Here is a 22505-nt window from a genome sequence, read left to right as displayed (position 1 = left end):
TTTTTAACGCTCCCAATTATACATTCTGATTTATGCCTTGATATTGGATGTTTACTATTAGGGTTCTGATTACACTTGACTCTTTTTATATTTAGAAATGTAAATTGTTATTGGAAATTTTTTGAATTACTGTTCAGATTACTGTGTTCCAATTTATTATTTTTAGCTGCAATTCTTGTAATTCTATATTACATAATGATAATTGAGTATTTAGATTTAATTTAAACTTAATTAACCTTTTTTCTTTTTGTTTTTTGAAATTATATTTTATGTTATTTTGATCTATTTGAGGATTTCTTGCTATTTCATTTCTTTTTTTTATTTATGAGAACGAAACAAATCGTACAAATCTAAAGTTAATTTATTTTGTAAGAATATTATTTGAAATTATTCTTATTATACTATAATTCTAACAGCCTTGAGATTTTCAAAATTCTTTTATTTGTCTAGTGTTTGGATTATATTTCTATTTCAGTTTTTGTAAAACAACTTAATTAAAAGACAACCTCAATTTAGAAATTCCATTTGTTTTGTCGATTTTTTGATTAGTTTTTGCCTTTTGTTCCCCAAATACTGATTAATTAATTTTAATGCAATTTTTAAGCTCTCAATTAAAGCTAAAATGATCTTATCATGTTTTCATGTTTAAAGATACTTTCTTATCAAATAAAAAAAAAAATAATCATACAATTATAAAACTATACAAAGAATAAAAAAATACAATGTCAGTGGTTAAAAAAATAGATAGAAATAAGTATAAACAAAACAAAATAAAAATATACCAGCCTGATTTCAAACATTAATCATAAGAAATAAAAAATATCAACATGACGAAAGAAATTGAATAAAAATACAATAAAAATAAATAAAGAATAAAACTAAACAGGTGATAAAATGAACAAAGTGATAAAAAACAAGCCATCAAAAATTAATAACAAAAATATAAATCTAAAAATCAAAAATTAAAAATTAAAAAAACAATTTCTATTATAAAAAAAATTTATTTGATTTCGGTTCCGGTTTCAGCTTCACTTATTATACAACCAACTTTATTATTCAGTGAAGATTGTTTGATGTTTTCTGCATTACAAAAACTGTTATTTCTGCTTTTTGACTCTTCTGTATCATTAATTGTGCTATTATCATTGCAAAAGGAGTTAACAATTTTCCCGCTGTTAGATTCATCATTAATAGATGTTCTTGCCAAATAGTTTAAAATAAAATTCAGTTTCTCATCCAATGAGTAATTGTTGCTAATTATGAAATTGTGAAAAACAACATTATTTTCAATCTCTTTAGAAATTTTCATTAACAAATTTGAAGGAATTATTTTTCGAAAAATTAAATCCATAACAATATCACTGGCAATTTTATAGTTATTCTTATCATGTTTTAGATAGTTCTTAAAAGTTTCTAAAGTCAAATGATACTGATTTTTGAGTTGTGCATACGACATTGGTTTTGAAATTTTATTCTGTTTCTTGCTAATGCTGTTATTAATTTTAGCATCATTACTGAAAATTCTTTTCTGGTATGAGTTAGAATTATTCATCAAATTGCATTCTGTAATAATGTTATTTGATGTTAATATTGGAGTACTAAATTCGTTATTATTGATTGAGGGCTTTTGGGAACCTTCTTCTAAACCACCAGAAATACGATTATTAGCATTTATCTGAGATTGTAATAAGAAATTCTGCTGTTGCTGGTGAAATGGATTTAGAAAGGGTTGTTGAGGTGATATTTGAATGGAGTTTAAATTATTTGATGCAGGTTGAAAAAATAAATTGCTTGAAGCAGTTTGCTGGGGATATGATAGTTGAGTCTCAAGAGTAGAATCATTTGGAAATGGATCAATGTTAATTGTACCGTATGTTCCAGCGGAAGAAGTTATACTTGTTCTGTTCTCATAAGTGGAGTCATTTACACTATTTGCAGTTGTGTTTGTGTTTGAACTTATATTTGTTGATGATGAACTGTTTCCTGATGAAGCATCATAGTTGCTAACAACAGATTTTGAAAGACATTGATTAGACTGACTAGAACCAAGATAGTCGTTATCGTTACCAAATAAACCAGTTGTTCCGTCATAAGATAGTGAGATAGGTGTTGATAAAACTGAACTTGAGGTACCACTTGTTAGCATTATGCTATTGCTGCTACTGTTGCTGTTTATCGCAAAGGGTTCTGTATTAATACCATTGAAACTATTTAAACTGTCAATGTTATTGGAGTTGCTGACATTATTAAGGCTGTTTATATTACTAATAGTGTTTAAATGAGATATACTGTTGATGTTACTTAAATTATTCAAAGTACTTATACCTAAATTATTGAAGCTGCTGATATTATTTAGAGCATTTAGAGCGTTTAAGTTGTTGATATTATTCATATTGTTTAAATTATTTATAGCATTAATATTGTTAATATTATTGATTCCATTTATATCACTGATGTTGGTAATATTACTGAAGTTGTTGTTAATACTATTGTGTGAATTGTGATCAGTAGTAGTTATATTAGAATTATTATTGGAAGTATTATTTTGATTGTTATTGTTGTGATTTGTATTGTTATTATTGTGATTTGTATTGTTATTATTAAATTTTGGATAAATGTATTTATCATAAAGAAATAGATATTCGGCTTTATTTTTTTTGCTTAGTTTCAAGATTAAATGTTTTTTTTTGTTCAAAATAAATTTAATATCACCAATATGTCGATGGTTTAGAAAGGGTGAATTTTTATTAAAATTTGGATCGATAGTATTTTGATCTAAATTATCAATTTTATCAAAATGATTTAAATTTATTGTGAAACAGTTGTTGATTGGATCATAAGTGAATTCCAAAGTAGAGCTTATTTCTTGAAGCAAAACGAAAGTATCATGTTCATGAGCGATCTAATAGAGAATAAAAGGAGAAGAAAACAAGAATGAATATGTAAATATGTTTCAGTTAGTAAACAGAAAAAGCAAATTAAAGAAATTTGAGTAATTTTTTTCTTTTTTTTTTTGTCTTTTAATTATTGAAGTCATATTAATACTTACAACTTTATGTAGTTCAGCTCTTAGTTTTTTAACTTCAAATTTTGTTGATAATTCAGGATAATAGTCAGTCATTTTATTTTTAACATTGATATAGGAAGATCTGGGAAAATCCTTTGAGTTTGGGGATATGTCTATTGTTATTAGTTCGTTTAATAAAAGTTTTATAAAATTTAATTTCATTTCAGTTGTCCACCTTGAATGATCTTGGACTGAAAGAGCTTTTCCCTGAGCCATTAAAAATTGAAAGGTATTGGATACTAATAGTGGTGGATGGTATTGGTTTTATAATTGTAAACAAGGGTTTTGATTAGAGAATTATTAGTGATAATAGTGATAGTGATAGTGATAGTAATAATGGTAGTATAATTATTGGATGATGATTTTTGATGTGTATAAAAGTAAAAAAGTGGATAAGAATGATAATATATACTAAAATAACATAAATAAAAGGAAATAAAGTATATGATGTTCTAATCTATAATAGGATAAGAAGATTTTAAAAATACAATTCAATTGATTGAGACTTCTAAATAAAGGAATATGATTAGGTATTTATAATAAAATTTTAATTTATCATAATATGGAAATAAAAACAGAATAGTAAGTGAAAAACCAAAAGAGAGATGGAAATTAGTAATTCTAAACTTATAAAAAGATAAACTTTGAATCTGTGAATTTTGTTAAAGTAATTTCAAAAAATGTATAAAGTTTCAACATAAAATCAAAGACAGTAAAATAAAAATAATAAAACAATGCTATATAAGAGAAAATAATATTAAGCAGAATAAATAATATCCCAAATGAATAAAGATATTTGGAGTCCTATTATGTGTATACCAAGATCAAGAAATAAGAATCATAGTTTTTCATAGTGACTGTTCAAAAATCTAAAAACGATAATAAAGAAAAAAACAAAATCCTTTTAAGATCTGATTTTATTATCAAATTAAACCAAGTTAAATCCAAAAAAAATAAAAATGAATTCCCAAAAAGATTAGAAAGGAGATAATTTTCTGTTTTGGTTATAAAGTATGAACGATAAAATACAAACTCTAATCAGAAAGTATAAAGCATAAAGCACGGGTCGTAAAACATAAAACCAAAACTATAAAATGGATTTCTGGTGCTATTATTTAGCGATTCTGGTATAATACCTGTGTTGAGCTTCTGCTGTGATTGACCTAATTGTGTTATTCTGATAAACGGCAAGTAATACCTGGACTGTGATGTTGCTTTTCATCCGCATTGTTGTGCCTAACGTCAATGCACTATGCATGTGAGCGCTTGGAGATACGTATTTGCGCTGAGAAAAGCATTTGGGCCCTCGTATGTGGTGCCAATCGTACAACGTCTATTCCATTCAGCCAATCACAAGCGATGATAGCCTGTAGATCTATTTTGGACTGGATGATTGCTGCTGTTGGTTGAAATAAAATATCACAAACAAGCTAATTGGAGAAGTTGCCGTAAATTTGTTTCTTTTGTGTATTAGATCAAAATATCTTGATCAACTTATTTTCTATAACTGTTTTTTGTCCAACGACATATTAACATGAGAAAGTAAAAAACCAAATATAATCAACTATAAAAGCGCTTGGTTCCTTGAGAAAAGACTTGTTAATTAGAGGAATTGTCTATTCTCTGCTGAGCAACAGGTCTCAAAAGTTCATTTGCAAAAGCCATTCAGTTGTATATTGTTTCACCTGGAGAAATCTAGAGGAGTCCACAACGAGTGAGACACAAATTGCAAGTTCAGATCCCTTTGTCACATGACTCTGGCACATGCATGTCATGTGCCAACTCAGGGCGTTGTTGTTACGGTATGTACGCAGGTATCGTATAACATCACCAACGTTAGTGATAATACTCAGACTATTGGCATTATTAGCATTCACAGTGTGTATGCAGTATGCACAAGTAACATTACCAAACTCATCAAAACATTGGTATTAGCCGGATCACATAACATGGCTTTTCCTGTTTTTTTTTGGCTTCCAACTTGAGATAGAATGTTCTACAAAAAACAATGAAACATCATAGCAGAACAGATTTGAAAGGTTCTGAAAGGATTTGAAAGGATTTGAAAGGACTTTAAACAGATATTGGCAAGGCCCTATATATAATAATACTTTTGATTGAATGTTTATTCGCTTAGATATCTTGTTTTGCATCCTTTGTTTTAAAAATTAAATTATATGCTGCAGTGTTTGTGAAAGTAGCCTTCCAAATACATTTTAAAGGCCATGTGAATTCCATGCTTACAAGATACCAGTTTAATTTAAGGTAATTGTTTAATGAAATATTTTGAATGTGTTCTCTTTAGCTTTGAGTATTAACCATTTAATTAATTGTTTTTGTTTGTTTATTTTCATTATTTTTAAGTTTTCATCTGAAAACAGTACAATGTGAATTTATATTGTGTTTCTTACTCTAAATTGTAGTTTATCACAAACAATTTTATTTTACTATTTAAATTAAAAAGGAATTAAACAGGCTTGTTAATAGTATAATTGTTCAACTATATTAATTCTTCATGTAATTATACCGGTTTTAATCTCAGAGGAATGATTGATTGAACTATTTATTTCACAAAAAACAAAAAAAAAAGCCGTTAATGCCATCAGTTGGATAAATTTCTTATTGATTTTTAACAACTACTGGCTTTTCTCATACTACTATCGATAATATTTAAAAAGCAATTAGTAGAAATCCATCAACAGAAATCAATTTATATTGCAGAGTTGAAATTGCAATCAATAGTCATATCGATTATTTCGGATTTATATTGTAATCCATTGTAAAAACCCAAATGAAAACATTAAAAAAACCCCCAAAAACAATCTAATACAATCTAATACAATCCAATATAATTTAAGAAAGGAAAAAAAAAAATAAAAGAATAAAAGAATAAAAGAATAAAAGAAAAAAAAAAGAAACAAAAGAAAATAATATAACGAAGCAATTATTTCTATGGCGAAGGGTGTTTTTTCGTCAGAAAATACATATAAATGAATCTAAAAAGTTTAATTTCAAATTGGCCTTTCATAAATACGTACTAAAAACCGAATAAATGGCATTGATCTGCCATTCCTTTCAATTACTTAACTTCATAAATGTATGTATTCTATTTGAATTTTGCTTATAACCTTAGAGCGGTAATATCTAAATGTGTAATGACTTTTACCAACGCAAACTTTTTTTCCTTAATTATTCAAAGACAACCCTTTACCTGAAAAATTAAGCCTGTAGAGTTGTTCCATCCAGTTGTTCTGCAATAAACTTGCTCTTATCGTTGTTGCTGCATGATAAGCCCATATTATGCGGCCTGCGGTGGATAATGCAGATTGGCTCCGCATGTGATATTCAAGTTACTAATACAACAATCTATCCACAGCTTAAAGAGGTCACGTGAAGATATGATTTAAAAAACTCAATCTGGGCTTATCTTGCTCAAGTAATGATCTTCTGCCATGATAAACAGCAGCTTCATAAGAATTAATTGTATCATTAATCAGATTATTTGAAAAGTAAAAAATACTAATCTTTATTGTTTATTTGTGCTTTACCTTTAGCAGCTGATTGGTAAGCATCCATCCAAAATTTAATCCAACGTCGAAAGCCATCTTTACTTCCAATCATAACCAGTAATATATCACCTGATTTAGAGTAATCAAGTATCTGTTTTGTTGTGACCTTGAATAACCGAAATCCGTCCGTTCGTTACGAGCTAATACACTTTCGAGCATTCGTTCTAGTCGCTCAAATCCGGATGCAACATTCGATTCAATTAACTCAACTCTGATTTAATTCGTTAATTTCGGAAGCCTTTGGTGAACTATCAAGTTCCTCTTTGTTATCACTTTCAGTGTTCTTGACATGAATGCTGTCAGCTTGACAGTCGTCGAAGGAAGGACAGATTTCTTCTAGTGCTCATGACTTAGTAGATTTCTCTCTCCTTTTCCTTTCTTGTTTTATTTTATTCCTACTTAGCTATTTAGTGATCATATTTATATTTTTTGGATTGCAATCTTCATCAACGTATTTGTGAATTAAGTGTTGTTTGTTGAAACACAATTTTCGTTTCATATTGGTTAAGTCTTGTGTATTTCGTTTGGGGGCAACGGGCCATAATGACTTCACGAGCTTCCGAGTTTGTATTGTTTTTTCCGGCCACATTTCGTGCAAAATGTTTCTTACATAATCAAATTTGGTCAGCACTCCGAAAAAGCAACTAGTTTAATGACTGTGATAAGATGATGTACTCTCCCTTGCCACCCTACAATCTATATATAAGTCCCATATTCCACTGCTTTTCTCCAACCTTTTGAAATCTATTTCAGGATTATTTGAACAGCAATAGTTTCATTTTAACTTCTTGTTACCTCTTTAGCAGCTCTGAATTGATATCCTCTCTCACCTATTGAACATCTTTACTTTTTGTTTTTATTTGCCTCGATAACTCCAAACAATCTGTTTTTGCTCCATTTTCCATTCAACTCCTTAATCATCAATCATCAATCACAAATTATACATTTGTATTAATTCTGATTTAATTGAAAGGTTTTCCTATTAAATTTGACACCATAAAAATTGAAATACTTTGAAAAAGCAGAATCTTATCTAAGTTTCAACTAATTTTCTCGAAAAATATAAAGGATATCTAAAAAATACCTATAGCTGAAAGTTTGAATTATGTCTAATTTCGATTTTGATTCTGATTACTCCAATCCATTTTCTTCTGTTTCCAAAACTCTGAAATCTTACGAAAGATCCAACAAATCACTTGAACATTCTTCCCAAATCACATCCAACAACATTGATCATAGCAATATTTTTTCCCCAAAAATTGACCTAAATAGGACATCAACTAGTACTCTGAAATCCACCATGCCAAATAAGTCCCCTATAACAACTAAGAAAGCTCCTGATGAGATTTTTGGTAAGTTTACATTCTACTATAATGCTAATGCTAACCATAAGGATTTTTCAACCCCAATCATCAATAGTATCACTAAAATTTTTTGCATTTCAAAAACAGATTTATCTTCCAAAAAATCATTGCAGGAAGGCATTTCAAAACATTTTTTGTCACCCTACGTTACTATTCCACCTGGCTTTTCAGGCAACAGAACTGCTTACATTTCTTTGTATGTTAAAAATCATTTGGATATTTACAGGATTTCAAAAAAATCCAACAAATCCATTCGTTTGTCCTCCTTTGGTGATTACAAAAACCTCTCTCAAATCTTGCAGTATAAAGATACCTTAAGTTTTATAATTTTTTTTAAAAATGACAAACTGGTAACTAATTACGTTTATGAACATATTCTCGACAAGACCAATGACATGGTTGGTATTAGTCCTTTACCACTACTACAAATGAGCCAATCCATCTCCAGTGATTCAACTACTTCAGGCATTTCCATCTTCCAGAGCCCATCTTTCAACGATAACACTATCAACCCGGACTTAACAGATACCGCAGAGGCGGGTAGTTCTGCAAATCTGGGGCTTTTGTTTAGGCAATCTTCCCCTACTTCTGCGCCAGATTCCAACCTATCCAATTATCTTTCTAATGCCAATAACACTACACAAAGTGCTCCAAAATCCAATTTTACCAATTCAGATATTGACTCCATCTCCCCCAAAATCCTACCTGTAACTTTATCTCAAGGTTCAATTGAACATCTCACTCAATCAATTTTAAAAAATGAGTCCTTTTTGACCTTGAAAGCAGAGCTAACCAATGATATTTCTAAAAATATTCTCAAAAAATTGAGTCAAACATTATCTGAAAGTACTGCACTTGCCAGTGATAATAATATTGCTAGCAGGAAGAAAGTTAATAAACCAGGATTTTTATCCCATAAAAATATTTATTGTGATATTTGCTCTCCTAAATACTTGGAAAATTTTCCAAGTTCTTCAATTAATGGTACTCGCTATAAATGTCTCGACTGTTCCGATTTTGATTTATGCGAAATTTGCAAAGAGACTTATGATTCAGAGTGTTCAACAGAACCAACAGAAAATGAACCACATACTAAATATCATAATCTTTTAATTCTTCCAAAATCTTATTATGATGTATCTCAACTATCTTCTTCAGCTCATCTTCAGTTGGCTAAAGTTAATAGTTTGAAATGTCTCACTTGTTCCGGTTGTTCAAATACAATTTCTTCGTTGGCATATCGTTATTTAACTCACGATTTAGATAATCAAGCTAATAATTTTTTTTGCTCTGATTGTTTTGATAAAACTTTTGACCATCAATCTCCTGCTTTGAGGGTAAATCTCTCTAAAAATAAAAAAAAGACTGATAGTACCTGTGATTATCAAAAAGAGCGCAGTTTGAATTTTGAATGTTTTTCAGATCCAAACGATTTTACAACCATTAAACCACCATCAATTCCAGATACTGTTTTCTTGCGAAACTTTAGCTCACATTACTGTGATAATTGCAATATAGATGTTGACGATTTACGTTTCAATTGCAAAACATGCAATGATTTCGATCTTTGCGAAACTTGTTATTATCAATATATTAATGATGCTCTCAGTTGTCCAACTATTATATCCGATTTTGATCATTTACAAGTTCATGAAATGGAAATTCTAGGCAAGAAAATTAACAGAGCACTTAATGATGGTAAAATCTATTATTGTGACATTTGTGATACAAAAATTTTTAAAGAGCGTTATCACTGCAGCGATTGTTGTGATTTTGATCTTTGCGGCAATTGTAACTGGGAATTTCTGAAGATTGCATTCACTGATCTTAATCCAAAGAATTTTCAACACAAGAAAACTCATAATGTTTCAATATTTTTTAACAAACAGGAAACTGAAAGTAAAGTAAACCATTGTAAGGTCAAAACTAACCAAACTAATGATGAATCTTTTGTTTGTAATTTACCAAAAACCTTCAGAACTCAACATGCTGATTCTTACAAGCTGCCATTTTATGACAGTTTGTTTTCAGGAGATGTAGATATGTTTTTTGATTCAAACGACAAAAAGTTAGGTGCAAAGATTAAGAGTGGATCTAAAAGATCTGGAATTCTTAAAGGAAATACCAAGTCTTCACCGATCAAGCGGGATGTATCTTTTTCAGACTTTTTTGATTTGAAAAAGAACAAAAAAATTGTTATTGATTTTGATTCAACTGAGATAAATAATCTCATCAACGTTCAATTTTTGAGTTTAAATTCAAAGGTAGAATCTAATAATGCATTAATTTTTGAAAAAATCAATTCTGTCACCAAAGAACTTGAAAAGCTTTCATTATCTATAGATGAAAAGTTTGCTACTCAAAATACCAAGTTTCAACAAAACTTTGAAGAATTAGAGAGTTCAATTAATTCAATTTCAGATAACTTGAACGCTTCTGAAAATGAATTCAAAAAGCAAATTTGTGAGGTGAAAGACAATTTGATTAACGATTTTAGTTTTGTCAAAACACTCATCAATGAGCAAAAGGAAACGTTGACCAGCCTTACTATTTCATCTGCAAAGATGGAGGGGAAATTTTCAAATGAAAATATGTTGAAGAAAATGGAAAGAGAAAAACTGGAAAGTGATTTAAATACAAGAGTAAATAATAATGTTGATAAATCTATTGAAACAGTAGATATTTATAATGGATTAGAGGTTCAAGGGAACCAAGTATATCAAGATATATCTGTTTCTGACCAACATCAAACTAAAAAGATATCAAAAGAGTCGATTGCAGCTTCAAAACCAGCAAATTATTTAATAGCAGCCAACGAAAAAACAATTAAAGATAAAGGTAACGGTTCTCTTGCTTCTACTGTTGTTTTACCGATATTACCTAAAGAAAGTATCATTTTTTCTGGTGAAAGTTCATTTTTAAGCCGTCAATATGAGCCCAGCAAAACATCGAAAATTAGTCCTCCAGTTTCTTCTGTAATTCTAAGAACACAAGACGAAGGTGATAAGGCTGATGACGAAGAAGATGATGATGATGATGAAATTTATAATGAAAATTTCAAGTCAATAATTGTTACTGAAGATGAAAAAATTGGTTTGACTGAAGGCAAAAGCAACTTGATGGATGTTGATTCACGGAATCAAAAGGATAATTATGGCAGTGTTTACTCTAGTTTTGAGGCACTTGATTTTACACCAAAAAATGATATCAATGATGAAAAAGTTGAGCATGATTCGGAATATGAAATTTTGTCGGTAACAGATTCGGATGGAGAACTAATTTAAATAAGAGCTTTTTTTTTTATTTTTATTTTTATTTTCAACTTTGGGGATTTGCAATTTAGTTTTTCATCAAAGAATTTTTATTTGAATCCAAAATTTACCTGTTAAGTTTACTCTTTTAAATTGAGTTTGGATATTGTTCACTTCTGTTTTATATATTGACTGTTTTTGTCTAGATGTATGTTTCATTTATCATAAATTATAAATTATTTTCAATTCAGAATATTGTTTTTTTTAGTATTTTATGTTGTTTCACGCAAGCGTATAATATATGTTTATGATTTCCTAAAAACCATTCAGTTTCAGTAGACAATATAAAGATTTATTCAAATAAGCAGGCTGTGATTTTTGTTAAGTACAGTGAAAAGTTAATGGAATTAGAAGTTGAACAAATGTCCAAAGTTTTATCATTTTCATCTATAATGTTAGTGAAACATAGGTTTGATGTTTCAAATATAAAAATCGATTGACAGTCAACTTTATGTAAAATAAAGATCGATTGATGGATTGACCAGACATTAAGGAATAATAAAAAATGGGAATAGTAGCGAGAAAATTTGAATTTTTCACATCAATTATCCAATTATCAACTGGAGCTGATTAATTTGATGCAATTCAAGAAAAGACGCCTAAAGGACTTTCAGGTATTCAAAAGGTTATCTTAAAGACCGCTAAACTCCTCAAGGCAAAACAAGGAAGGAGCAGGGAATTTCCTGATGATAATGCAAAACTTTTGGTTTGGACCAAGCAGACGATAATGACCTGGATTGAATTGAAGTGGATGCGTTATTGTAGACAAGCTTGTGCTCCCAAGTTTGTGCTCCCAAAAGTTTGAAGCATCTAACCAAGTTGTTCATGTGCAAGACATCCAAAACGAGCGCAGTGGGCTTTCTCCAGCTGTGTGGAATTCCAACAAAATCTCTCTGCTGCACCATCTCTGTTCGCCTGTTGGTGAAACCCATCGTCTTCCAGACCATCCTCACCACCAGAGCCTCTCATCCAGCAAGAAAAGACACTTTCCTCCAGCACCAGCGAAACACACCTCCTTTGCCACACGGCCCCCTAAAACAGCTTTCATGCTGCAATGCTGGCGATTCAGAGTTAAAGTTCTGCATTTCCAACGACCGAGAATTAATCTGAGGTGCAAACCCAACAGAACTGGCCTTCAGAAATCAGTGAAACAACAGCCATTTATGTAAATACCCTTTGTAGCTACAATACACTGCATCATCCTTTATTTCTCTAACACAATACACCAACAAAACATGCTCGAAATTACACAGAGTAACGGCATCAACCAAGGGAAAAGTCCCGATAAAGCCAAAACAGTAATTGCTAATCAGCTGGAATCCACTCACAAACCTTTGGTCAATGCAACATCTACCCCAGCTGCAACAAGCACCACTCCCAACATATCCAAACTAACAAGCCCTTCTACCGAAGCTCTTTCAGATACGCAGAGCCTCTCAACGACAGCGAATTCTGAAACTGGTGAGGAAGAGGATCAAGGTGATGAAGATGATGGCACTGAGGAAGAAGAGGAAGACCACAACACTACTAACACTACTGATGATGAAGCTGATGATGAACCACCAAGATTGAAATACTCTCGTTTGACAGGCCTACCTCTGGCCTTTTTCACAAGAGATGCAGTATCAACCTGCCTTATAAACGAAAATGTCTTTGCTTTTGCTACTCATTCAGGTGTGTTGCATCTATGTAATCCTGATTTCACGCCGATAAGAACTATCAGAATTCATAAAGCCTCAATTTTATCAATTCACACTGACGGCTATTATATTGCAACAGCTTCAATGGATGGTTCTATTGTCATTGGTTCCATTAAAGACCCCACTGATATTACAAGATTTGATTTTAAAAGACCAGTACATGCCGTGGTTATTGATAAAAATTATAAGCTGTCAAGAATATTTATTTCAGGTGGTATGGCTGGAAAAGTCATTCTATCCCACAGAAACTGGTTGGGCTCAAGAATTGATACAATTATCGATGATAATAACAACGGAAATGGAGGTCCAATTGTTTCGATCCAAAGGATAGACGATATTGTGGTTTGGATGAACGATAATGGAATCTCAATTTTTAACATTCCCACCAGATCAATCATCTTAAAAATCCAAAGACCAGAAAATTCTCCCAGAGCTGATTTGTACTGGCCACGATGCAATTTTCCTGAAACAAATAGATTGATCATTGGCTGGGCTGATTATATCTGGTCCATCAAAGTGACTATAATTAAATCTGACTATAACAAGTTCAGCTTAACATCGGCTGCTTCTAGTTTTAGAGCTCCTCCAACTGAACGAAAGGCCGAAATTGAAAGTGTTTTTCATATAGATAGTTTGGTTGCTGGTTTAGCATCTTTTAAAGATGATTTATTGATGATCTTAACTTACTTACCTCCCAAAAAGAATTTCAAAACTGGTGGAAATCTTAGTTATCCACCCGAAATTAGATTGATATCAGCAACAAATGGCGAAGAAATCGCAATTGATGAAGTCTCCTTAAAAAGTTACGAAAACTTAGGTTTAAACGATTATCACTTGGAGCAATATATTGGAATAGATTCCACAAAGTATTTTTTAATTAGCGCCAGAGACGGTGTGATTGCTCAAGAATTTAACCTAAATGATAGACTAGATTGGTATTTAAACAAAAAAAAGTACTATGAAGCCTGGTTAATGAGTGAACATGTAATTGATCCAATTCAAAGATGCGAAATCGGCTTGAAAGATGTTGATAATTTAATTTCTATTAATAAGTGGGAGACTTCTGCTAGAAGTCTTTCAAAAGTTTTAAGCTTAAATAACTTCAAGATAAACAGTACCATAGCTAATTCAACTCAAAACAATTTATCATCTGATAAGATTAATGAAAAAAGTAACAACACTACCAAACATAACAATAAGAAACAATCCATAAATGATTCTAGTAGTCTGATCAAAATTGATTTTCCCAACAGTTATGAAGATTATATAAAAGAAAAATGGGAAAAATATATCTGGAAATTTGTTAACAATAAGAAAACTGACATTATTTGCTGGTTGATTCCTTGCCACGAAAATGAAGTTAAATTAAATTCTAGAGTTTTTGAGACTATTTTGGCGTTTTTCTTAGAAAATGATCAAGAAAAGTATCTCAAATTAAGTTCCACGTGGAACACATCTTTGTATGATATTAAAAAGATTGCGAAGCTATTGGAGGAAAAAATTGAAAGTGAAAAATATAAAACAACCAACTATGGAAATTATAATGATAATGATAGTGATAATGATAATGATAATGATAACGACGCTGATATAGATCACAATAATAATAAATTAAGAAGAATATTAGCCAACTTATATATTGAGATGGATGAATTTAAATTAGCAGTTCCACATTTATTGATAGCAAGAGACAAAGATTTATTGAAGTTAATAGCCAAAAACCATTTGTTAAAGTATTTTATTGAAGATATTCCTGAGATAATATTAATTGATATAACTTCAAATGATTTAAAAGATTCATCTATCAATAACATAGAGATTAAGCTCAAAGATAATATTGATATCCTAATTAATAACCGTGAAGAATTGCCAGTTTTTAAAATAATGGACATATTTAAGAAAAAGAGTGAAACATTGAATAGTTTTAAAGTCATTACTTACAATTATTTAAATAGCTTATTTTTGAATGAGTTAAGCGAATGCAACGGTTTTGAAAATGAGATGATTCAAATGTTATCTATCTACAATCAGAGAGAATTATTAAATTTTTTAAAAAAATATAATAACTATAATATTGAAAAGGCAATATATATTTGCGAAAAAAATGAATACTTGAATGAATGGGTCTATTTACTTGGTAAAATTGGACAGAACAAAAAGGCATTAATGATAATCATCGACAAAATTTGTGATCCTCAGCAAGCTATTCTTTTTGCGAAAAAGCAGAATGATAAAGAATTATGGGACTACTTACTAAATTACTCTATGGACAAACCTGTTTTTATTAGATCCTTAATTGAGTTGGCTGGAAATATAATCGACCCTATTAAACTTATAAAAAAAATTCCCGAAGGAGTTAAAATTGAAGGACTAAATGACACATTGTTTAATATAACATTAAACAATGAAATTAATTTGATTTTAAATGAAAATATTTTAAAAATTATTAGCAACGAGAGTTTTAAGATTAGCAAAAAGTTTGAATTTTTGAAAAGCAGAGGTTATGGTATTGATGTTGATGATAATAAGTCCATTATTGATAGATTTGAAACTCTAATCAAACCTACAACTAATTTTGATAATCTAATATTCAAGAAAAATAAAGTTAATATGAATTCTGAAAATGCAAGTTTAATGAATAATGATAACAGATCTATCATTAGTATTATCAATGAAAATAGTAATGAATTCAATGACGAGGCATTTGAAGATGAAATATATAACAATGGAAGTAAATTGATTACAGAAAGTGAATTACTTGGAGAAAATGAAGTTTGGAAGGGATTCACTAAAAACTTAGGAGAGAAACTAACTCATTTGGCATACATTAAGGAAAAGTTGCGTGTCAGATATTAATGCCTGATTAAAGTGTGATGATTTATGAATTAACGAAAAATCTAAAAAGCTAAAATTAATCCAAAAAAAAAAACAAATAAAGAAAACAAACCAGACGATAAAATACAGCTTTTTATTGATCACAAAAGACCAAAATTCAACAAATCAGAGTGACTTTCTCGATAATCCATTCTTTTTATTGTTTAATAAAATTTTAATTGTTGTGTCTTCATATGATTGTATTAATTGAAAATGAAATCATTTTATGAATAGGTTTCAATAAGAGTATCACGTAAAGAGTTATTGATAGCGTCAGGTTGAGCATCTTGTAGTCTGAAAATACTTTCGATGACACTCAACTCTGGGGCAGTTGTGTCCAAACCAGTCACTGCTAACCAATCGTTAACAACCATACCACCGCCGATAACAGATGAACCTCTATTAACAGTTCCAGCAACTAAAGGAACTTGTAACAAAGAACTCAATTCCTCTTGATCCTGCACTGGAGTCTGAGAGTGAACCAAACCACCTTGGTTAGACAACGAACAATATGCGCCAACTAATGCAACACCCGCAATAGTCTGTCTAAATACTTCTACACCTAATACGTCTGCTATGATTTCCTCTGTCTCCCTTTCGATATCTGGATGAACTAAAGCAACATAATCATTGCAACAAATAACATTACCAAGAGCACTTAGTCTTTCCTCCACCCTTTGTATTTTGATTTGATCGGGCAAGGAGTTCCTTAGATGCATTAACTCCTGGTCAGTGGTTTGGGATGGCACCAACAAACCTCTTCTGTTTCCTGCGCTCATTCTTCCAATAATTCTTGAGCCAGCGATTGTTGTATGAATCAATGGAATGACATCTCCTATTTCTGCTTCAAATGCAGAATAAAAATTTTCTGAACCTCCAACTGCAACCATGCAATAAGAGTTCGTAAGCTTTGAAAAGACACCGATTCTTTATAAAAATAATATTAGTAACTTCAAAATTAAAATTTGAGTTTGCTCAGAGATGTAGATACTCTTTCCGGTACTGTTTCATTATCACTTACTCATTGGAGTTTTCGAATTGAGTTCTAGTTGCCATTATATCAAAAAAATTTACAAATTACTTCTTTCAGATGTTTATAATTAAAAAAAAAAAGATAAGTGCAAACTGCTGAAAATTTAAATGTTTAGTTATCTTGAGTTCAACTTCGATTGATTTCAAAATCAATGCTCAAAACAGAAAATTTTCAAGCATTATACTGGCGCAAACCCGTGATATTTCCTTATAAAATCATAGCATTACATAATCACGGATAATAAGTCATGCTAAAAAGTACAGTATGCGCAGTAGACGCACAGTATGCGTGATATGCATAATTAACCATTTCTCAGCATCTGATATGCACTAACGGCTGGCGAATGCCGAAGTGTTTCTTCATCCCCATTTTCGAACTTTTTGCCCAATCGTTTACTCAATCTTTTTGAATTATCTACCTTATATTGGAGATATAGAGCTAAAGATAAGACTTTTTGAAATGGAAATAATTTGTATTTAAAGCACAATGAATTTCTTCAATATTGCAGCCAATTCATTTTTGTTTTCAGTTTCATAGACAATCATTCACAGCAGATATGATTTCAAGAAACTATCGGTCGTTAATTTCAAAAAATAGTATTAAACGATACTACTTATCAGTTGCTTCAGATTATTTTCCAAATGAGCCTTTAAAACCCGAAATTATCTCTGAAACATATCCAGGCCCCATTAATGAATCAAAATTAAGTGAATTGGCTAAAAGTTTTGATCATCGTGCTGCGTATTTTGTTGCTGATTATTACAAGTCCATTGGAAACTATATTGCTGATGTTGATGGAAATAAATTATTAGATACATATTGTCAAATTTCCTCTATTCCTTTAGGATACAATAACCCAGAGCTTTTGAAAGCCTGTAGCTCCAAGGAAATGCAGGTTGCTTTGGCAAATAGACCCGCTTTAGCTTGTTTTCCCTCAAATGATTACGAAAGTATTTTGAAAGATGGTATTTTAGCTGCTGCTCCTCGTGGTTTGGATAAAGTTTGGACTGCTTTATCTGGTTCTGATGCCAATGAGACTGCTTATAAAGCTGCTTTCATGTATAAAGCTGCTAAAAAAAGAGGCAATTCTAAATTTACTAAAGAAGAGCTTGAGAGCGTTATGGACAATAAATCACCAGGTGCACCAGCTGCTTCAATTTTATCTTTTGACAAGGGTTTTCATGGTAGACTATTTGGTTCATTGTCTACAACAAGATCAAAACCAATTCATAAACTAGATATTCCTCAATTTCCTTGGCCAAGAGCCCCATTTCCGTCTCTAAAGTATCCCTTAGAACAGTATTCAATTGAAAATCAGAAAGAAGAAGAAAGATGTCTAGAACTAACTGAAGCATTAATTAAAGAATGGCCTGATTCAATTGCTGCAATAATTGTTGAGCCAATCCAAGCAGAAGGAGGTGATAATCATGCTTCTCCCTATTTTTATCAAGGTTTAAGAAAATTAACTAAGGCTTATGAAATTTTATTAATAGTTGATGAGGTTCAAACAGGGGTTGGGGCATCAGGCAAATTTTGGTGCCATGAACATTTATTTGATCCAAATGATCCCCCAGATATTGTAACTTTTTCAAAAAAGTTTCAGGCTGCTGGTTTTTATTATAAGTTACCTGAATTACAACCAGATCAACCGTTCAGACAATTCAATACTTGGTGTGGTGATCCTTCTAAAGCAATAATCGCTAAAACAATTTACAATGAAATCATCAAAAAAAACTTATTACATTCAACAAAAAAAACGGGAGATTATATCTTTAACAACTTGGAAACTTTGTTCAACGGAAAATTCTTTCAAATTGTGAAAAATCTTCGAGGAAAAAATAGAGGTACTTTAATTGCTTTTGATTTCAATACGGCTAAAGAAAGAGATGGCTTTTTACTAGAGTGTAGAAAGAATGGTGTTAACATTGGTGGATGCGGAGATACTGCTGTTCGATTAAGGCCATCTTTAGTATTTGAAAAAAGACATGCTGATATTCTTTTAAATATTGTTGAGGAATCATTATCAAAATTATATTGATAAGTTAATATGGTTTAGATACATTATTTTTTATCAATGATTTTTTTTTTAGCTTTTTATTTTGAGTAATATTCAAGGAAAAAAAAGATGAGTCTAAAACATATAAAAATAAATATTTTATAGTATACTAAACTTTCCGGGACTTGATTCTGGGAGCATTCGTACTCATATCAACAGAGGTAGTTGATTCAACAAAACTGCTTCCTGTTTTAGTTGAGTCTTTCTTCTCTTCAGGGCCAGCTTGATTATTTCCGTCTATTTTTTTTCTACTGTTCTCATACTTCAAGTCCAACTGCTTTAAATACTTATTTTCCGAAGTTGATGATTTAGCATTTGTGGGATTGGAAATATTAAAATCTTTAAATAATGGGGGCTCTTTCATAATGTTTCCGAGTTCTTTGGTATCAAGAATAGAAACGTTTTGCTTGTTCTTTGGAATCCCAAGTTTACCTTGATTAGCATCACTCGGAGCATTATAATCAGCAGATCCATAAGGATTGAAATCTGAGATTTCACTAAAAACGCTGGGATTATTCGCATTGCTTTTTGATTTTAACTTTTCTTTTAAGGGTTTATTTTTATTTTGCAAAATTTTTTGTTTTTTCCTTTCAATTGCAGATTTCTTTTCAATGTCTTTAATAAGGTCCTTAGTCTTATCAAATAATTTTTTTTGCAATTCTTCATCATTTAACTCCTTTCTTGAAAACTTTTGTTTATTGACAATTGAACATTCTTGAATAAAATGAAATTTTTTGGAGTGAGTAAGCTCACCATTCATTAGGGTGAAGAAAATGGATTGAGAACCCTGATAAGTGGATTTAAGTACAATCCATAATAGTGGATAAATAAGAATATAGAAAAGCAAACCTATCAAAGTACCGAAACTAATGAATCTTTTTGTTGAAGGAGATCTCATCATGCCCGGGTTTACAACATTCACAGAAACGTTACAAGGCAATTTATCATTTCTTTCATACTTGTTAATCCTTCTTTGTAGTTCTTGAGCAAAACAGCCTAGCATCAATTTAGAAGAACCAAAAACTTTCCAAGGTTTATTAATTGGATATCTTTTTTTTTCCCATAATATATCATTTAAATCAATTTTACCAAATACTTGTGACAAACAGGAAATCATAATAATTCTAATATCTCTATCAGGAGGTTGGGACCTCAAAGCAGGAGAAAGCAAATTTAGTAGATGGAAATTTGCTAGATAGTTTATAGCAATTTGTTTTTCAATGCCATCCTCTGATAATTTTCTAAATTTCCCTCTAGGTAAACATTCAGCTGCAGAGCATATAATACCATCAATTCTCCTGATGCTAGTTGTATCTAACCATTTCGTAGCAAATTTTCTGATGGAGTGTAAAGAGTTTAAATCACATTCCTCGGCATAAATTAGAAAATTTTTTGTTGATTCTCGTAGATCGTCGATATAGTCTATAACCCATTGGTCCTTTAAATTTCGAACCAATAACACTAGTTGAGCACCTCTAGAAGCTAATTCTTTGGCACATGAAGCCCCAAGACCAGAAGTTCCACCTGTTATTATATAAACTTTCCCATGCAAATCCCTTTCCCAGTTATTTCTAGCGCCAGCAAAATAGTACTTTAAAGAGGCGATACTAAGAACAACAGGAGTAATTGCTTTTATCTGGTTCCAGTAGGGAACTTTATCAGTTCCTTCTACCAATATGGTTCCTATAATGTGAAGAGGCATCTGACGAGTGAGTTGGAGGAGGTGGATCCAGAAGAATAGAAAAGAACAGAAACTGAATTTGCCAATTGTAATCTGAAGGGAAATCCAAAGTTTTCAAGTTTTTCGGCAACTCAGGGAAAACGGGAAATGAAAGGCACTGTTACCATGGGGCTGGTGTACAATTGCAGCGAAGGATCAAGACTTATAACAGCAACAGAAGAAAGGAAGTAAGAGATTGGAAATGGGTTGGATAACCAAAGAATTCTGGCGATTGACAGCAGGATTGAAGTGCTATTCTACAGCATTACAAAAAATTTTGTAAGGAAGGTGTAATTCATTTCTTTTTGCGAATAATTCAGTTGTTCTAAAGGAAATAAGCAAAATCGAGGTTTAAAACATATGAAAATGAATATATAAGAAAAGAGAGTGTTCATTCTAGCTAATTTCCTATATTGCATCAAGCAAGAGCAACTGCAATTTGATTTTCAACAGACTCATCAACTATTTTTGTTGTGTTATATAAAGGCCAATTGTTGTAGCCCTTGTTTATCGCAGGAATATAAAAAGTAGATCTATCATAATCGGTTAACTCCCAGCCATTTTTTAATCTATCAACTAAATCTGGATTAGAGAGAAAGTGTCTTCCAACTCCAATTAAAGTTCTATTATCTTGATTAACATGTTTAAGCAACCAACCATAATCAGGGGCATCTCTAAGATAACCACCTGCCCTGAGAACTGTACCCTTCCAGTGGGTGTATATAAAATCGTTTGATTTAAGTTTGTAAATATCTGGATCATCAACATCATCGAGACCACTAACTCTTGGTTCAACAATTGAAATGTAAGCAAGAGTATGGCCATTATCAGATCTCTTTTGCAATTCAGATAAAACATAGACATATGCTTGATAAGTTGCTGAATCATCTGTGATTCCATTCATGCCACTGGTCTTAGCCCAAGGAGCTAATCTAAGTGCGAGTTTACTTGCATCACCAATTTTTTCAATAACTGCATCGACAATTTCAAGCAAAAATCTAGCTCTATTTTCAATGGAACCTCCATAAATGTCACTTCTTTTGTTAGTAATTTCTTGAAAAAACTGATCAATAAGAAAACCATGAGCAGAATGAAGTTCAATAATATCTATGCCGGCTTTGACAGCATTTTCAGCAGCTTGGACAAATTTTTGAACCCATTGTTTAATTTCAGGTATTGTTAATGCTTTTAAGGGGTTATTATTCTCAATGGCAGAATTTTTTTTGATATCATCGGGATAAATATCATCCATTGGAGAAACGTATTTGACATTTTTTGAGGCTAACACAGCAGGATCTGCTTCTCTACCTAAAGCCCAAATTTGAATAGATAGATAAGAGTGATTCTCATGGACTTTATCAGCGATTTTTTTCCATGCTTGAACCTGTTGATCTGACCAAATACCTGGAACATGAGGAATTCCAATTGAATCTGCAGAAATATAAGTAGCTTCAGTAATGAGTAAAGTGCCGGGGATTTTAGATCTGTCATCATAATATTGCAATTGCAAGTCTGATGGAACATAATCTTCTGTGGCTCTAAGTCTTGTAGTTGGAGCATGAACAATTCTATGATTCAAAGTCACATTTTTGGATATTGAGAAAGGTTTGAATAAATTTGATGATTTAAGTTGAGACGCAGACATTTCGGGTAAGTTTGTAATAGAAGATGAAAAAAGAAATAAAATAAAGCTGAAAAATCACTGATTTGATAAATGTAAACACAATTATATTAAAAGCTTGTGGTTAGGCTCTTTGTCAAATAGAAACAAAATAAACCAGAACAATATCTTTATTTATATTTTTTCAAAT

At 31.1% G+C, this 22505-nt stretch overlaps 7 protein-coding genes across 7 annotated transcripts; 3 read left to right on the top strand and 4 right to left on the bottom strand.

Moving 5' to 3' along the window:
* Positions 1-1000: 1000 nt before the first annotated feature.
* ASCRUDRAFT_72427 (uncharacterized protein) lies at positions 1001-3121 on the bottom strand (the record flags this gene model as incomplete). The annotated part of the gene is made up of 2 exons (XM_020192071.1): positions 1001-2902; positions 3050-3121. 2 exons carry the CDS (start codon positions 3119-3121, stop codon positions 1001-1003), a joined length of 1974 nt encoding a protein of 657 aa, XP_020045064.1.
* A 4230-nt stretch (positions 3122-7351) lies between these two features.
* Positions 7352-11623, top strand: ASCRUDRAFT_118977 (uncharacterized protein). The gene is made up of 3 exons (XM_020188870.1): positions 7352-7988; positions 8088-8196; positions 9979-11623. The coding sequence occupies exons 1-3, from the start codon at positions 7742-7744 to the stop codon at positions 11282-11284; spliced, it is 1662 nt and encodes a 553-aa protein (XP_020045063.1). The 5' UTR covers positions 7352-7741; the 3' UTR covers positions 11285-11623.
* Positions 11624-12795: 1172 nt separating this feature from the next.
* On the top strand, positions 12796-15570 carry VPS41 (Vps41p; the record flags this gene model as incomplete). Its single annotated transcript, XM_020189991.1, has 3 exons — positions 12796-14182; positions 14273-14518; positions 14606-15570. Coding segments are annotated over 3 exons (2598 nt in total), but the record flags the coding sequence as incomplete, so codon positions are not given.
* Positions 15571-15956: 386 nt separating this feature from the next.
* Positions 15957-17024, bottom strand: TIF6 (translation initiation factor 6). Its single transcript, XM_020193990.1, has 2 exons — positions 16907-17024; positions 15957-16812 (listed from the first exon to the last, which is right to left on the bottom strand). Exons 1-2 carry the CDS (start codon positions 16939-16941, stop codon positions 16110-16112), a joined length of 738 nt encoding a protein of 245 aa, XP_020045061.1. The 5' UTR covers positions 16942-17024; the 3' UTR covers positions 15957-16109.
* A 450-nt stretch (positions 17025-17474) lies between these two features.
* On the top strand, positions 17475-18956 carry ASCRUDRAFT_72423 (4-aminobutyrate aminotransferase; the record flags this gene model as incomplete). The annotated part of the gene is made up of 1 exon (XM_020192070.1): positions 17475-18956. One exon carries the CDS (start codon positions 17475-17477, stop codon positions 18954-18956), a length of 1482 nt encoding a protein of 493 aa, XP_020045060.1.
* A 378-nt stretch (positions 18957-19334) lies between these two features.
* On the bottom strand, positions 19335-20676 carry PBR1 (putative oxidoreductase; the record flags this gene model as incomplete). Its single annotated transcript, XM_020194756.1, has 2 exons — positions 19335-19406; positions 19480-20676. 2 exons carry the CDS (start codon positions 20674-20676, stop codon positions 19335-19337), a joined length of 1269 nt encoding a protein of 422 aa, XP_020045059.1.
* A 436-nt stretch (positions 20677-21112) lies between these two features.
* On the bottom strand, positions 21113-22339 carry ASCRUDRAFT_10083 (alkene reductase; the record flags this gene model as incomplete). The annotated part of the gene is made up of 1 exon (XM_020188518.1): positions 21113-22339. The coding sequence occupies one exon, from the start codon at positions 22337-22339 to the stop codon at positions 21113-21115; it is 1227 nt and encodes a 408-aa protein (XP_020045058.1).
* Between the last annotated feature and the right edge of the window lie 166 nt (positions 22340-22505).

This window comes from Ascoidea rubescens (assembly GCF_001661345.1).
Source record: "Ascoidea rubescens DSM 1968 unplaced genomic scaffold ASCRUscaffold_16, whole genome shotgun sequence".
Taxonomy (NCBI): Eukaryota; Fungi; Ascomycota; class Saccharomycetes; order Ascoideales; family Ascoideaceae; genus Ascoidea; species Ascoidea rubescens.
This window is presented reverse-complemented; position numbering and strand designations above follow the sequence as displayed.